General features: G+C 42.8%; 1 protein-coding gene across 1 annotated transcript in view; it reads left to right on the forward strand.

The window, feature by feature from the left end:
- Positions 1-18285, forward strand: part of samhd1 (SAM domain and HD domain 1) — a 44134-nt gene that overhangs the window by 23395 nt on the left and 2454 nt on the right. Inside the window, exons 9-16 of the mRNA XM_068048612.1 lie at positions 1952-2060; positions 5686-5777; positions 6306-6421; positions 7287-7426; positions 9325-9417; positions 14366-14470; positions 14817-14954; positions 17740-18285. The exon at positions 17740-18285 is cut by the window's right edge and continues 2454 nt beyond it. Coding sequence (XP_067904713.1) covers positions 1952-2060; positions 5686-5777; positions 6306-6421; positions 7287-7426; positions 9325-9417; positions 14366-14470; positions 14817-14954; positions 17740-17895 — 949 coding nt within the window. The 3' untranslated portion in view covers positions 17896-18285. The remainder of the gene's footprint in view (positions 1-1951; positions 2061-5685; positions 5778-6305; positions 6422-7286; positions 7427-9324; positions 9418-14365; positions 14471-14816; positions 14955-17739) is intronic.

Consider the following 18285-nt stretch of genomic DNA (forward strand, 5'->3'; position numbering starts at 1 on the left):
TCTCTGGGGGCGGGGGGAAAAACAGTCATGCTTAGTCCCACATCTGACAAGTTTGGTACAACCCTGTACATTCCTCATCTTCAAGTAACTGACCAACTCCCTTTTTATGGAATCAGATTCTAGCACCTCTTCACCTCAAACGATCCAGATCCTGACAACTGAGTGGAAAAAACATACTCTTCGTCTCCCCTGTAGGTCATTTGTTAGTGATTTTTGAATCCATATGACCTCTGGTTATTGACCACCTCGTCAGAGGGAGTAATTTTTCTCTATCTACTCTCAAAACCCCTCACCATCTTGAAAACCTCCGAGTTAAAACTTAACCTTCTCTGTTCCAAGGAGAACAGTCCCAACTTTTCCAGCCTCTCCTCATAACTGAAGTCCCTCATCCCTGTTATCATCCTGATAAACTTCCTCTGTAACCCTTCTAAGTCCTTTTACATCTTCTTTAAAATGTGCCCAGAATTTTCCAGAATACTTCAGCTGAGGTCTAACCAGTGATTTATAAAGCTCTAGCATGATCTGATTTTTGCTTTTAGTTATTCCTGTATTTATAAACCCAAGCAAGCCATATGCTTTTTTTTTAACCACCTCATCTTGCCCTGCCACCTTTTAAAAGTGTATATGGGTACGATAATCTCTCTGCTCATCGACGCATTTCAAAATGGTGCCATTTATAATATACTGTCTTTCCATATTAGCCCTCCCATAGTACATCACTTCATAGTTCTCTGCATTGAACTGCACCTGCCCTGTTACTGCCCATTTCACTGATCTGTCCGTAATCAGAAGCCTATAACTGTCTTCATGATTTAGTACTCTGCCAAGTTTCTTAACATTTGCAAACTTTACAATGCTGCTCCCTGCACCTGAGCCTAGGTCATTTATAAAAATTTGAAAAGATAAATGGACCCAAAACCCATTGAGCAACACCACTGCAAATCACCTTCCAGGCTGAAAACATCCATCCACTGCCATCTTTTGCTTCCCGTCACTGAGCCAATTTTGTACCCATTATCGTCACTTTCCCCTTAATTCCACGGGCTTCCATCTTCTTAAGCCTGCTTTGTGTTAATTGCCTTCCAAAAGTCCACATATACAACATCTACTGCACTACCTTGATCAACCTTCAGTTATCTCATCAAAGAACTCCGGTCAAGTTAAGCATGATTTGCCTTTCACAAATCCATGCTGGCTCTCCTTGATTAACTCAATGAAAGTTTATTTCATCCCTGATAGTTTCCAATAACTTCTCCACCCTTTCTTGAATAGTAGTATAATGTTAGAAACTCACCAGTCCTCCTGCATTACTCCTGTATCCAATGAGCTTTGAAAGGTTGTGACCAATCCCTCTGCTATTGCTACCTTTTTTCCTTCTTTCAACAACTTGGGATACATTCCATCTGGACCAGGTGACTTAACCAACTGTCAGTAATGCTAATCTACTGAGTAACATCTTCTCTATCTATTACTAACCTATCCATAATTTCCTTGTCCCCCTTTTGTGTAACATTCACATCATATTTGCTTCCTTTTACAAAGACTGATGCAAAGCACTCACTTGATACTTTGGCTATGTCCTCTGCCTCTACATGAAGATTTTCCTTTGGATTCTTAATCTGCCCCAAATTTTTCCTAGCTAACTGCTTACACGTTTTATACCTTTATAAAATTATGGAATTAAATAATGGAGTTACAATTGTAATTTTCCAATATAAAGGGACATTTCTTGAATTGAGGAATCCAGAGCAAGGGAGCATAAAATTATTAGACCTAGGGAATTTAGGAACCACTTTCCTCTACCGGAAAGCTTATTTGCAATTTTAAAGTACAAGCCATTGACCAGTCTGTTCTTTTGGGGATCGTGTAGTGATTCAGCAGCATGTGTCGCCACAATAATTAAGATGACGTGAAGGCTGGGAATGACAGTGTCTTGTCTTGTTTTCTGAAGGGACTGCCACCACCTGGGAATCCGGAACAATTTTGACTTTGCACGTTTCCTCAAGTTTGCTCGAGTTTGTGAAGTTGGCAAAAAGAAGCATATTTGTACTCGAGATAAGGTGATGTATGTTGTGAGATGGACTGGAGAGTCTTGTTTTAGTTTTTTCTGAAAACCCTGGCTGATTTTCACCACCTTGGCACAAACACAATGAAACCTATTATAATACCTGTATTGATATCCGCTAACGCAATGCGACAGCTCTCCAATTACTTAGCTCTTTTTTTTTCTACCTGCCTCTGGGAACTTCTTGGAAGGCATGACCCATCATAGAAACTTGCGGCATAAAGAATTGTGGGTCATAATTGGTGATCTGCAACCTCACAGCATGTTGCATTTTATTAATATTCGTTCGGAGGGTGTGGGTATAGCTGGCAAGATGGGCATTTATTGCCCAGCTCTAGTTGCCCTTGAGAATGTGGTGACTGCCTTCCTTCTTGAATTGCTGCAGTCTCTGTTGAAGGTGCTCCCATGTTGCTGTTGGGTCAGGAATTCTAGGGTTTTGACCCAGTAATGATGAAGTAATGTTGATCTATGTCCAAGTCAGGATGGTGTGTGACTTGGAGGTGGCCCTTGTCCTTCTAAGTGGTAGAGGTTGTGGGTTACCACTGCTATGATCTAACTGAGGGTATAGATGTGTATCTACATCTTCTCTTTTCTTCTTTGGCCTCCTTATCTCGAGAGACAATGGGTAAGCGCCTGGAGGTGGTCAGTGGCGTGTGGAGCAGCGCCTGGAGTGGCTATAAAGGCCAATTCTAGAGAGACCGGCTCTTCCACAGGTGCTGCAGAAAAATTTGTTTGTCGGGGCTGTTACACAGTTGGCTCTCCCCTTGCGCTTCTGTCTTTTTTTCCTGCCAACTGCTAAGTCTCTTCGACTCGCCACACTTTAGCCCCGCCTTTATGGCTGCCCGCCAGCTCTGGCGGGCGTAGAGAGATAAATAATAGATACCGTGAGTGGTTGCAAGACTGTGATGAGCTGGTGCCACAGACTAGAAAATAAAATGTATGAATCCTGATGTGAGATTTTAGGTTGATTTTATCTGGGCTGTTTTATATCTTAGTGATTCCATATAGTGAGTACATCAGGAAAATGGTTTTAAAACCTTTTGGGAGTTGTCTATAGTTCTTGTGGCTGAGGTTGTTGGCTGCTCTGATACATCTCATTGCAAATCCTGAAATGTTACTTTTAATATTTTATTATGGAAATTGCTACCTTGCCAAGATTTTTTGACCTGTTTAAACTGATTTCTTCCTGGGCATTCTGATCAAGTAGAATACGCACTCCCTGATGCGGGTAGATGCTTTCCCAGGGGAATGAGTCACCTCTATTGAGAGAGATTGTTTATAACAAGTATCACAGACATCTATCTCTGGTGAACTGACCGTTAATATCAATCACTTTTTGTATTGGTTGCATTGTTTCACAAATGTAAACATTATATTGTGTTCCTGTGCCTTTGAACTCTAGTTTTGATTGATCACTTTATTTAATCTGAAAGATACAGATGGTAATTCTTTTCTCTCGGGTTGCAGAAAGTGGGTGTAACCTTTTGTCCTGGATCTAGTGTCTTGTTAGTGAATTTCTATTTTATGAGGCAGTTGATGTGGATTGCATTGGCCTTTACAGCCATCTGCAAATGTGCACCAAGAGGAGACACCCCACCTAAATGGATTGTTTGCTGCATGTCCACTATCTTTCATATAGGGAAGGATACCAACCAACCTATTGTGGTAGGATCACCTCGGGAAATATCCAATCTCCCACGCCCAAGCTAAGAGTGTTGTCTGCAGGTCCTGTGTGAGCTTCGAGATGTTTTGTTTGAACAGGGCTAAGTTTAGTGCAAGGTTTTGTAATCTATTTTATTTTTTACTTTATTTATTTAGAGATACAAACTAAAACAAGACTCTCCATGAAACAGGCCCTTCGGCCTACCAAGTCTATGCCGACCATCAACCACCCATTTATACTAATCCCATATTCCTACCACATCCCCACCTTCCCTCAATTCCCCTACCACCTATCTACACTAGGGGCAATTTACAATGACTAATTTACCTATCAACCTGCAAGTCTTTGGCTGTGGGAGGAAACCGGAGCACCCGGCAGAAACCTACGCGGTCACAGGGAGAACTTGCAAACTCCGCACAGGCAGTACCCAGAATTAAACCCGGGTCGCTGGAGCTGTGAGTCTGCGGTGTTGACCATTGCGCCACTGTGCCACCCAAAGGTTGCAGGTTGATGATTATTTGGACTGAACTCTAACAATTTGCTGTTCTATCTTGCATTTGTAGATGACTATCGGTTAATGAACCTGTCATTTAGTTTAAATTTATGATGAAAGTGTTTGGTGTGAGTGATACTGACCATTTGATTGGTGTGCATACATAATCCTAATTATGACCCAGAGACCATACACACCACCAGCAAGTCCTGGTGCTTGCTGACCTACTTCGATCCTGGCCAGCCAATGGATTGATTTTAAAATTCTCATCCTTGTTACAAGTCCCTTTGTGGCCTTGCTCCTCCCTATCTCTGTAACCTCCTGCAACCCTACAGCTCTCTCAGATATCTACATTCCACAAACCGCTGACCACCTCCAGGCGCTTCCCCATTGTCTCTCGAGACAAGGAAGCCAAAGAAGAAGACTAATTCTGGCCTCTTGCAATTCCCAGATTTTCATCTTCACCACCATTGTTGGCCGTGTTTTCAGCCGCCCAGGTCCTAAGCTTTTGAATTTCTTCCCTAAACCTATCTAACTTTATTTATCTCTGCTCCTTAAAGCCTCCCTCTGACTAAGCTTTTGGTCAGCTATCCTAACATCTTGAGATGTTGCTCTGTGTCAAATTTTGTTAAACACTCCTGTAAAGTGCTTTGGGGTGCTTTACTATATTAAAGGGGCTGTATAAAGGCAAGTTGTTATCTGTTTACTATATTCATGCACACTGTATTGCTTCAGCTCTTGGGAGCCTAGTTTACCCATGAGTGCTAATGTTTAATGCTGAGTATGAGAATAAGTATCTATCAAGTCCGTATTCTATTAAGAATGCTGATGGGAATTGTGTTTTGATGGATCAATGCAGGATTAATAACTTTTGCGACACTGCACATGTAGTGAATGAACAACAGTACAAGGAGCCACAAAGCTGCTAGCCATTGTCAGAAGTCTATCTTTTGAGGAAAGATTGGAGATACTTGGGCTTTCCAACCTTAAATGGACAAGACCAGGATGTGATCTCATAGAGGTGAATTTGATCATAAATGGTAAAGAAAAGATAAATGCAGAAAATTACTTTAAATTAAATTGCAAGAGTAGCAAAAGGGGCCACAAATTCAATGAATAAGAGGCCAAATTAAGACTGATGTCAGGAGGTTCTCATTAATCAATGCATGGGAATAAACTCGGGGATAGATTAGTGGAGGTGAAAACCCTGGAATCATTGAAGGAGCCATTGGAATCTGCGATGCAGGAACTTTACTATCATTTTGGATGGGTCAGATAGCTCCCACCTCTGAAATTATCGTGGGATCAGTAAATGATGTACAATCTGGTATCCTTAAATTCCCCACTGACATTTTAGCTGAATTACCCATTGCTAATTTCTGCTACAGGGTCCCTGATCAAGGACTGTGTTGCTGACAGAGTGTGATAACCAAAGGTTTATTCCAGTTTGGTTTTGCCTTTTAGGAAGTCGGTGACCTGTATAACATGTTTCACACGCGCAACACTTTGCATCGCAGAGCCTATCAGCATAGAGTGAGCAACATCATTGAGAGCATGTGAGTATTGCTGTGCCTCTTTTTAGGGCTTATTTCTGTTATGTTGCTTCTCTTGACCCAGCTTAAATGTTCTTTTCTTCTGAAAGTACTGGTTTGTGCTGAAGTACAAGTCCCTGCTTTCTGTCATCCTCTAGCACCTTAAATCTAAATGTGAACCCAATTCAATGAGTGTTGGCAGCCCATTGACTTTCCCCAAGAGCTATCAAAGTCAAGCCGATCTGGTACTCACCTAATGGCGACATGTTTACATTGCAGCAGCAGTCTCTTGGCTATTGACCCAAGGTTGGGGACCTTGGCTGATTTTGTATTTTCTTTAACCTTCCCTGTCCTAAGGACACTGAGGCCAATTGTAGACCATTGCTGCTGTGGCTGATTAGCTGTGCAAACTGAGCAACGACTCTGGGCTTCAGTCTGTTCCCACGGGACAGTGAATGGACCCACTGAGCCAATGGATTCCTGTGCAAACAATTTAAAATTTCTTTTGTTTGGAAAACATTGACACATTTTTGAAAATATTTAATCCTTCAGGATCACAGAGGCACTGCTTTTGGCAGATCCATATATTGAGATAAGCGGTGCAAATGGGAAACTTTATACACTCTCCACAGCAATTGATGACATGGTGGCTTATAGCAAACTCACAGGTGAGTATTGTGTGACTCATTCAGATCTAAACCTATTCTTCGAATCCTAGAATCTTATTTTGCAGCAAGTGGCCATTTGGCTCATTGTGCCTGTGCTTACTCTTTGAAAGAGCTGTTCAATTAGCCCCACTCTCTTTCTCTTTCCCCATAGCCCTGCACATTTTTTCTTTTCAAGTATTTATCCAATTCCCTTTTGAAAGTTACTGTTGAATCTGCTTCCACCACTTTTGGGCAGTGCATTCCAGATCATCATAACTCGCTGTGTGAAATAAATTCCCTTTGTCTCCACCCTGGTTCTTTTGCCACTTGTCTTCAGTCTTTGTCCTCTAGTTGCCAATCTGATTGCCATTGGAAACAGATTTTCCTTATTTACTCGATCATGATCCCCCCCATAAATTTGAACACCTTCATTAAATGTTACCTTAACCTTCTCTGTTCTGTGGAGAGCAATGCCAGCATCTCTAGTCTCTCCATATAATTGAAATCCCTGAACTCTGGTACCAATCTAGTAAATTTTCTCTGCACTCTCTCCCAAGGCCTTAACTTTCTGTTTAAAGTGAGGCACCCAGAATTGGACGCAATACTTCAACTGAGGCCTATCCACTGATTAATGAAGTTTAATAGTAACTTCCTTTTGTTTTTCTTCCCACAATTATTTCTGAGGAACTCAGTCCTTCTGGGAAATCTGGCGGCAGCAAAACTGGAAATGAGAAACCTTAAACTGATGGAAAGAGCCAGAAAATACTCTAGATTTCTTCTTTGGCTCCTAAAGACTGCATTATTAAGGTTTATGGGCCTTTTTTAGAATATGAACATTATAAACAAAGTAATTACTTGATCAACGCTTCAATTGTTGTTTTTCCAGATGATATCTTTCAACAGATCCTGAATTCCTCTAAACCTGAGTTGAAACCAGCACAGGAAATCCTGAACAATGTCATTTGTCGCAAACTATACAAATGGATTGGTCAAACTCAGCCTGAAGCTGAAACAACAATTCAACCTGTGAGTATTTGCATAGAGTTACGTAGTATCTACATCATATGGCCCCGTTAGTCTATGCCAGTGTTTATAATCCACATGAGTCTCCTCCCACTCTAATTACAACCCCCCACCCTACACTGTTTTTTCCCTCTTTCTCCCCATATCCCTCTATTCTCTCTTTCCTCTTGTATGCCTCAAGACTCCCCTTTAAATCTATTACTGCTATCAGCTTCACTGACTCCATTTGGCAGCAAGTTTATCATTCTCTGTGTAAGGAAAGTTCTCCTAAATTCTTTATAAGATCGCCACGAGCAGATTATTTATGCCCCCTTGTTTTGGACTGATTTACAATTGGAAATTGTTTCTCCATATCCATCCTATTGAACCCCTTTGTCATTTTAAAGACCTCTATTGAGTTTCCACTTGGTCTTTTCCAGGGTTTCAATTCCCCCCTGTGGAAGAGTTTCTACTACTTTTTCTAGTGAAGTCTTATTGGGAGAGTATTTACCATTGTACCCTCCTAGTTCCATGCCATGTACTATTTTATGTAAAGAACATGTAATGAAAGGGGTGGCGCAGTGGTTAGCACCACAGCCTCACAGCTCCAGCGACCCGGGTTCAGTTCTGGGTACTACCTGTGCGGAGTTTGCAAGTTCTCCATGACTGCGTAGGTTTCCGCCGGTTGCTCCGGTTTCATCCCACAGCCAAAGACTTGCAGGTTGATAGCTAAATTGGCCATTGTAAATTGCCCCTAGGTAGGAGAAAGGTGGGGATGTGGTAGGGAATATAGGATTAATGTAGGATTAGTATAAATGGGTGGTTGTTGGTCAGCACAGACTCGGTGGGCCGAAGAGCCTGTTTCAGTGCTGTATCTCTAAATGAAATAAATAAATAACTGGGCACTTGTGTTGCTTTCAGATATCTAGTCACCTTGGTGACATTACCCATAAGCATGGCTCGTTTCCATATGCTTCCTGATGATACCCAACTATACTTCTCCCCCTTGACTCTGATTACAACTGTGATGTCCAAATGCTTGCCAGGCATCAAGTTGTGAGCAAGCCAGAATGTTCTCTCGCTCAACATCAGCAAGAAACCCTTTGCCAGAAACTGTGCACTTTGACCACCTACTTCCATCTTTGGAGCATTGGCAGCCAATGTTCCTCATTCTCAGTGCTGCTGAAACCCTCATCCAATCATTTCTCACCTTCCAGTTTGATTTCTCCAAACTCTTCTTGCTGGCCTCTTGAAGTGTATTTAGCATTAACTCCCAACTTGTCTGCAGTTTTGCTGCTCGATTCCTATTCTATGCCAATCTGCAGCTCCATCCTTCTGTTTCCTCTTCTTCCCTGCCCCTCACAATCAGTAAATTCTTCTTCCCATTTTTTAAGTGTGTGTTTGCTAACTCGCACCAAGTCCCATTCATCCATCTCCCCTGTGCTCACTGATCTCCATCCTTGTGTTCATATCCCTTCATGACCTTGTTGCTACTTTATCTCTCGCAGTCTCCTCCAGCCTTACAACTCTCCAAGACCTCAAGTTGCTCTAACTCAGGCCTCTTCTGCGTCCCTGATTTCCTTCGCCCCTTGCATTGGTGGCTGTGCCTTCAAATGTCTAGTGCCTAAATGATGGAATTTCCTCCCTAAATCCCTCAGACTGTCCACATTTTTTATTAAGACACTCCGTTAAAACCTACCTGTTGGACCAAACTTCCTGTCGTCCGACCTAATATCTCCTTTTGTGGCTGGGTGTCAGATTTCATTTGATGCTCCTTTGAAGTGCGTTGTGATGTTAAAGGTGCTATATAGATGCAAGTTGTTTTATGGCTCGGGTACTCCATGGATGAATATGCTGAACTATTTTATTTTTGTATAAAAGCAATTTTAGGACAAACTGTCATTATCTGCTTTTCCTTTTAGGAAGAGATCAATGAGCTGGATCATCAGGTGGCCGCAGCAATCCCATCGACACCTTTGGATGTCCAACTTGCTCCAGAAGATTTCATCGTAAATGTAAGTATTGGATGCTTAAGGATGTGTCGGAGTTCCTCCCTCCCCACCACCAAAGAAAATTGGCTAGTGTATATGCATACTACTTCTAAATAATCTGTCCAAAAGGTCTATGGTTCAGCACCGTTCGCAGACCGCTTCAGTATCTGCGGAGTCATGTCTATATGCAGCAAGAACTGGACAACATTCAGGCTTGGGTGGATAAATGGCAAGTTAAATTCGCACCACACAAGTGCAGGCAATGACCATCTCAAACAAGAGAGAATCTAACCATTTCCCCTTGACAGTCAATGGCATTACCATTGCTGAATCTCCCACTATCAATATCCTGTGGGTTGCTGTTCACTAGAAACTGAACTGGAGTAGCCATATAAATACTGTGGTGAAAAGAGCAGGTCAGAGGCTGGGAATTCTGCGGCAAGTAACTCACCACCTGACTCCCCAATGCCAATCACCATCTACAAGGCACAAGTCAGGAGTGTGATGGAATATTCTCCACTTGCCTGGATGGGTGCAGCTCGAACAACACTCAAGAAGCTCGACACCATCCAGGACAAAGCATGACTGGCACCCCATCCTCCACCTTCAACGTTCATTCCCTCCACCACTGACACACAGTGGCAGCAGTGTGTACCATCTACAAGATGCACTGCAGCAACTCACCAAGGCTTCTTCGACAGCACCTTTCAAAGCCATGACCTCTACCACCAAGAAGGACAAGGGCAGCAGATGCATGGGAATACCACAACCTGCAAGTTCCCCTTCAAGCCACACACTGTCCTCTTGACTTGGAACTAGATCGCTGTTCCTTCACTGTCGCTGGGACAAAGTCCTGGAACTCCCTTCCTAACAGCACTGTTGGTGTACCTACCCCACATGGACTGCAACAGTTCAAGAAGGCAGCTCACCACCACCACCTTATCGAGGGCAATGAGGGATGGGCAATAACGCTGGTCTTGCCAGTGACGCCCACATCCCATGAAAGGATATATTTTAAAAAAAAAATCCTGGCCTCTTCTGATTTAGCTGAAGCACTTATGATTAACTTCTGTACATCTGAGCTAGGGAGAGTGAAAATCAGCTTGTGCTGTAGCTCGGTGATCTCTGCTGTGTAATGTGTGTATGTGGGAATTGGCTGAGGAGCTGTTTAGTTTAACTGAGACGCAGCTGAATAATCTGCCAGCATTTGCCCTCCTGACTCAAGTAGAACAGAATTGTCACTCGTGATTTGACTCAGTTCTGAGTTTGACGTCATATCTTTAAAATACCAGGGTACTGTTGAACCTTAGTCACACTGTTTCAGTCCTGTCCAAATAAGATCAGCACCACCCACACACCCAATCCAGGGGAAAATGAAAAGTACAAACTTTATTGTGGTAATTGCTAGACTGAAAAAAACCTGGATCCAGTTAGTTCACCTTTTCCCATCCTGGAAGTCACATGATACAACGATAATGGAGTCTCTAATCAATAGTCTACAACTGACCCAGAAGTACAGTACTGCACTGAATTGGTAGCCTGGACTATGTGCTCATTTCTGGAGTGGGACTTGAACCTTCTGACTCAGAGGCAAGAGCACCATCCACTGATGGAGTGGGAGTTTGGTGCTGCAAATCTACTGAAAGAGAAACAGGAAACTGCATTTGAAATGCTGCCTCAACCACAACATGACTTTTAACAGTACGGTTCTGGGGTTTCAATGTAAGGAGGTAGGCTGAGTTAAGAGTGGATTTAGCGATGACTCAAGGCTAACTATGGTCTCCTGGAGCTTCCTTGTGGAGCCACAGAAGAATTTTTAAAGTTTTTTTTTTTTTCCCCCCTGGTTTTGGCTGCATTTTATTTTTCATCCACTGATCTGCCTCACCCGGGAATTGCCATTAATAGCGGTTAGAGAGGCTTGTGCACGATGTTGTGGGTTCTGAATCGTCGAGTGAACATTGGGTTTCCTTTTTGTATGTCTGAATCACTTTTTCTTCAATTTTCTACCCTATCCTCTTCTGATTGTGGGCTGTTGATTTTGTTTGGTGCCTGGTGCCATGGGTACTGGCCATCCCTGGTACCTTGACCAACTAGGCAGTGTATGAGCCTCGACATTGAACACTGATTATCTGATATCCTATATCCACACTGCCGATGGAGCATTTCCCTCCCGTTCCCTTTCCTTAACCTAGAGGCACTGTGGCCAAGTGTAGCATTTCTCCCTTTGCCCCAGCTGAGTTCCGATTAACCAAGGGTAGCTTGGAGATTGAACCTATTTCTACAAAAGAAGAATGGCAGGGCTAATGGAAGGCATGTTTCTTCGCCTTGCTCCCCCACCCCTGCCAGGGAAGAATTATTGACTGATTGGTTCATAGTTATTCTGACAAATCGGGATTACCTATATAATCAAACAAATGAGGGGACTGCAGCACCCTACCCATGTCACCTCACTTCTGGCTGAAGGAAGATTTGAGAAGACGCAAGATTAGAGAGAGGTGCAAACAACACAAATAAGGCACAATAAGCTCTAAATCTGTACTGGACCAAATCATAAAAGATAGCATTTTAAAACAAAATACTGCAGCATTATTTATTGCCCAGTTTAGACAGGTAGGCTACCTTGGTAGTGTTTGATTCACGCCGAAGAACCGACTTTAGTGAGAACATCAGTATATAGGAACAGGAGAAGGCCATTCAGCCCCACAAGCCTGTTCTGCCATTCATGGCTGATCTCTATCTTAACTCCGTCTACCCACCTTGGTTCCATACCCCATCATATCCTTGCCTCACAAACGTTTATCAATCTCAGTTTTGAAATTTTCAATTCATCATCCACAGTTTTTTGGGGGAAACAGTTTTCCAGATTTCCACTACCCTTTGCGTAAACAAGTGCTTCCTGTCATCACCCCAGAACGACCTGGTTTGAATTTTAAAGTTATGCCTCGTAAAGACCATGAGGGAAGGTAACAAAACCTTTAACTTAGTAAGCAAAAAACAGAACTGATGAACTCTCCAGACAGCATGGTGTACTTATCTCTTTGTTGGCTCTCAAAGAGATGTCACATGTACACTGGCCCATTGAAATCAATCAAGAGGAATTTAAGTCCCACCTCAGTAATCCATTTCAAAAGGATAAATCATAACGTGTTGAAAAGACGCATTGGGAGAAATAAATCTACCTGGATTCCACATGAATTCATTTATGGATATTCATAGATCAACATACCAGGTGCTGGCAGTTATCATTTACAGGTTCAGGTCCCACTCCAGAGACTTGAGCACAGAATGTAGACTGACACTCCAGTGCTGGGAGGGAGTGAAGTGGGGCTGAATTGGCATCACAATTTACGTATGTTAATAAATTCAAATTAATGAATTAACAACTTACCTGCTGCCACCAGCTGTCCCGCTGCAATATCCCGGCCGGTTGCCGGAACTCCCACGTCTTCGGATCTCCGTTTGGAGATCCGAGGCAGAACACTGGTTGGGAGGGGGGTGGGAAAGCAGGTAAGTTTGCAGGGCGGGCTGGAAGGGGAATGGGGAAATCTATTGCAATTGGTGGAAAGGGGTTGAAGATAAGAGGTTATAAACTTTGTTGAGGGGGGAAGGTTGGGATCACAAGGGAATTCTTTTTTGGGTATCCATTTTTTTCTGACGGTGAGCTGGTAAAATGCAGCCCGTGCTGTCTTTAGGATGAAATGTTGAACTGTTTCTAGATGTTTTCCCATTATATACTTGATTGAGGATTCCATTATGTTTCCCACCACTGACATTGAACTAATTGGTCTATATTTCCCGGGGCTTGTTGTGACTCCCTTTTTTATACATAAGAATCACTTCAGCAGTCTGCCAATCCTCTGGCACTATTCCCTTTGCTAATGAATTTGTATGTTATCCTGGTCAATTTTTATCCCTCAATCAATATTACTAAAACAGTTAACCTGGTTATTATCACATTGCCATTTGTGGGAGCTTGCTGTGTCCAATGTGGCTGCCGTGTTTCCTACATTACAACAGCTTCAAAAGTACTTCATTGGCTGTAAAGTGCTTTGGGATGCCATGAGGTTGTTGAAGGCGCTATAGAAATGCAAATCTTTTTATTTGTGAAGCAACACGTAATAGTGCATGTTAAACATTTTAACGTCGACATAGAAACGTAGAAAATAGGAGCAGGAGTAGGCCATTCGGCCCTTCGAGCCTGCTCCGCCATTCATTATGATCATGGCTGATCATTCAACTTGGTCACCTGTTCCCGCTTTCCCCCCATATCCTTTGATCCCTTTTGCCCCAAGAGCTATATCTAACTCCTTCTTGAAAACATACCATGTTTTGGCCTCAACTGCTTTCTATGGTAGCGAATTCCACAGGCTCACCACTCTCTGGGTGAAGTAATTTCTCCTCATCTCAGTCCTGAAAGGTTTACCCCATATTCTTAGACTATGACCCCTGATTCTGGACTCCTCCACCATTGGGAACATCCTTCCTGCATCTACCCTGTCAAGTCCTGTTAGAATTTTATAGGTTTCTGAGATCCCCCCCCCTCCCTCATTCTTCTGAACTCCAGCGAATATAATCTTAACCGACTCAATCTCTCCTCATACATCAGTCCCGCCATCCCAGGAATCAGTCTGATAAACCTTCGCTGAACATCCTTCCTCAGATAAGGAGACCAAAACTGCACACACTATTCTAGGTGTGGCCTTACCAAGGTAGCAAGACATCCCAGCTCCTGAACTCGAATCCCCTCTCAATGAAGGCCAACATACCATTTGCCTGTTTTACCACCTATTGCACCTGCATGCTTACCTTCAGCGACTGGTGTATGAGAACACCCAGGTCTTGCTGCATATTCCCCTCTCTGTTTGTTTATAGCCGTTCAGATAATCTGCCTTCCTGTTTTTGCTACCAAAGTGGATAACCTCATGTTTATCCACATTATACTGCATCTCAACATCTGTTTCTGCTTATTTAGGTTGTTCAGATGGACTATGGAATGGAAGAACAAAATCCCATTAACAAGGTCCGGTTCTACTGCAAGAACAACCCCAATCAGGCAATCAAAATCCGTAAAGACCAGGTAACTTCAACATCTGAAGATGTAACAAATCCTGCTTCTAATATGGTTTTAAAAATGTCAACACTGTCCAGTCATGCACTAACGGTAGGCAGGGGTGTGACTAACTCTGTGTTGCTGTGGGGCAGCCAAATGGAAGATATGGGACAGCAGCCTGGAGGTTGCTTTTGATTTGCTCCTCAGCAGTCTCTGCCTCTTGAGGTGTTGCGTAGCTCCGCAGATCAGGAAATTAGAGCCCTAACTTGCTGTAATGTGGTGCTGTAGCTCACTGCATTGCACCAGAAAATTCATCCTTGTCAGTTTGTTAATAAACGTGAATATTCTTTTTCTGTCTCATGTGTCCACCCAGGTATCTCAACTGCTGCCTGTGAGGTTTACAGAGCAGCTGATCCAAGTATACTGCAAGAAGACCGATGAGCAGAGTGTGGAAGCAGCCAAGAAGCACTTTGTACAGTGGTGCATCAACAGGAACTTCACTAAACCCAGGGTAGGGAGGTGGAGACCGCACTGGAATGTTGTACTTTCTATGTTCTCTCTGTCATGTTGCATACCTGTGTTTTTACTATTGAACCTCACTGTTGTGGTTGCAAAGGGATTGTCTTGACGTGGGTTTGCCCTCCATTTGCTCACCATGTTGTCACGCTTCTGGTGTTGGCCATGACTCAACAGTAACCTCTGAGTTGGAAGGTCGTGGGTTCAAATCCCATCTCAGAGACTCGAGCACCTAATCTAGGCTGATGTTTCCAGTGCAGTACTGAGAAAGTGCTGCACTGTTGGAGATGCCATCTTTCGGATGAGAGGTTAAACTGAGGCCCCATCTGCCCTCGCAGGACAGTGTAATAGATCCCGAGCAGGCGCGTTCTCTCTAGTGTACTGGCCAATGTTTATCCATCAACCGACATCATTAAAATAGATTATCTGCTCATTATCACATGGCTGTTTGTGGGGAGCTTGGCTGCCAAGGATTTGTAAGGGTGAGGCCATGAAGGATTTAAACATGAGGCATTGTGGAACCAAATTAGGTCAGTGAGTAGAGGTGATGAGTGAGGGGATTCGGAGCAGGCGATGATATAATATGAGTTTTGGGTGAGCTGAAGTTTATGGAGTTTGAAGGAAAGGAAGCTGACCAGGAGGGGCCTGAAATAGTCTAGTAAGGAGGTGATGAAGGCTTGGATATGGGGTTCAATATGGGTTACAATTGAATTGTACATTCTGAATGGATCCTTTGTAGCCAGTTATTTCAATATTGCCTTCACTTTCCATTATATTCAAGTTGAACAATTGGTTTGAATACCTTGTATTTTTAATTCCCCACAGCCTGCATTTCTCCTCCAATAAAATCAGCAAGACCATGATTTCAGTCTGACTTCCTGTGATGTATAATGATTGTCTGGAATTGTAGTTGAATGGTTTCTACAGACAGGAAAACTGCTGAAAAGCCACAGAACGCGCAATTCGTTGATGTGACTAGTGTGAAATGATACTTGCTGTTTGTGGGGGAGTACTTCCTCTAGATGCTGTGTGTCAGTGAAAAGGTAAACATAGAAAAGCTATGGGGTAGGAGATTGTTTGGCCCATGTTCATGCTGGCAAACAAGATCTCTCCAGTCTAATCCCACCTTCTAGCTCTTGGTTCCTAGCCCTGTAGGTTACAGGACCTCAAAAGCATATCCAAGTGTTTTTTAAAAGCAATGATGGTGTCTGCTGGCCTTTCAAGTAGTGAGTTCCAGACCCCCACCACCCTCTGGTGAAAAAAAAGTTCTCCTTAGGTCCCATCTAATCTTTCTGCCAGTTACTTTTAAATCTATGCCCCCGGTTACTAACCTCTCTGCTAATGGAAATATAGGTTTTTCCTATCGTTCTGTCTAGGCCTGCATAATTTTATACACCCCAATTAAATTTCCACTCTGCCTCCTCTTTCCAAAGAAAACAATCTTTTCCTCCTAGCTAAAATGTTTTCCTGGCAACATCCTCGTAAGTCTCCTCTGTAGTGCGATTGCATCCTTCCTGTAAAGACATAGAAAGATTTCTTTAAGCTATTTAATACTTAAATTGTATGTGTGTTCTTTTAAACTGTGTTTGCAATTTCACTCGGATTAGTGAGCATCAGAGACATTTATTCTACTATGTTTAGGCTGTCGATGAGAGGAAATCTTTCCTATAAAGGTATTTTGTACTTCGGGAAGATTTCCAATGCGCGATTTTTCATGAAATCGTAAGTGTTTCTTTAGGCTGACTATTCAGTGCAGTACTGAAGGAGAGCTGCACTGTTGGAGGTGCTGTGAAATTGAGGCCCTGTCTGTCTTGTTGGTTGGCCACAAAAGATTGAGTGGCATTATTTCAAAGAAAAGTAAGGAGTTTCCGCCCCCCCCCCCCGCCAACCCTGGTAACCTGACCAATGTTTATCGTGCAACCAACATCATCAAAAGAGATTACCAGTAATTATCTGTGCTGTTTGTGAAAGGTGCTACATAAATGCAAGTTCCTTTTTGTTTTCCCCTTTTTTGTAAATGCATTTACAATTTTGCTCTGATATAACTCGGAGGGAATCTTCCCTGCCTGTCATTGAATTGTTCAATTCAGCCATTTTCATCGTGAGGGGAATTAGCTGTTCCTCATTAAGGATTTTTTGAAGTGTGTAGAAGCAGAGTGTATGGCAGTCAGTGCTTATGGACCCTGAGTGTTCCTGGTCACAGCCATTCTAATTGAAGGCCCAGGGTCTTTATGCCATGACTGAGATGGCAAAACTAATATGAGTCAGTGACTGGTTCCATATATCTCAGACAGCTACTTAAAAAGAAAGACTTGCATTTATATACCACCTTTCACCAGCTCAGGATGTATCAAAGCATATTCCAAGTACTTTTGGAGTGCCGTCACTGTTGTAATGTATGAAATGCAGCAGCCAATTTGTGCACAGCAAGGACCCACAAACAGTAATGTGCTAATGTCCAGATAATCTGTAATGAATGTTGCCAAGACACCAGGGTTAGCTCCCCTGCTCTTCTTTGAAATAGTGCCATGGGATCTTTTAAAACCAAATGAGAGGGAAGACGGGGCCTTGGTTTAATGCCTCATTTGAAAGACGGCATCTGCAACAGTGTGAGTACCAGCCTGGATTTTGTGCTCACACAGGGTGGCTGGATGACTTATACATGCAAGAATATTTTATAAAGAATTTCAAGATGTGACATTTTAAACAAGATGATCATTATTGTCCCTTCCCAAAAATAAGCAGTTGTTAATGATTGCACTTTCGCACCTATTTTACAGGATGGTGATGTCGTCGCTCCTGAGCTGACTCCACTCAAGCCTGATTGGAACGACAATGACAGTGACAGTGATAGTGATGCCTCTGATGCCAAAGATGAGCTCCAGTTCTATTGCAGTGCCAATAGTCACAGGGCCAAGATCAAGCTTTTCAAGTAGAGAGTGGGAATTTCCTGTGAATCCCAAGAGACTTATTACATTCCAGTAATGTAGTTACATTCACGTGGGATCACTTGGACACCTTGGTCCTTTCCCTTTTGGCGTTTTTTAAAACTGTTATTTGGCTCCGATTTATTTTTTAAATGAAGAAAAGACATCTTTGTGCAAATAAACCCAAATCGAAACGGCTTCAGAGCCATTCAGTTGAGAAGAAACATTTGGTTTCATGAAACCAATGCCTCTGAACAATTGCTTGCCCATTGCAGCGGGCATCCAATCTCAAAAATGGAAATCTCTTTTTTTTTTTTCCATTTGCTTAACATATTGGCTGATTGCCATGGGAACATTGCTGAAAGCCTAATGATGAGATGCACTCCTAAACAAACTGAA

Source organism: Heterodontus francisci, chromosome 16, assembly GCF_036365525.1.
Source record: "Heterodontus francisci isolate sHetFra1 chromosome 16, sHetFra1.hap1, whole genome shotgun sequence".
Classification (NCBI taxonomy): domain Eukaryota; kingdom Metazoa; phylum Chordata; class Chondrichthyes; order Heterodontiformes; family Heterodontidae; genus Heterodontus; species Heterodontus francisci.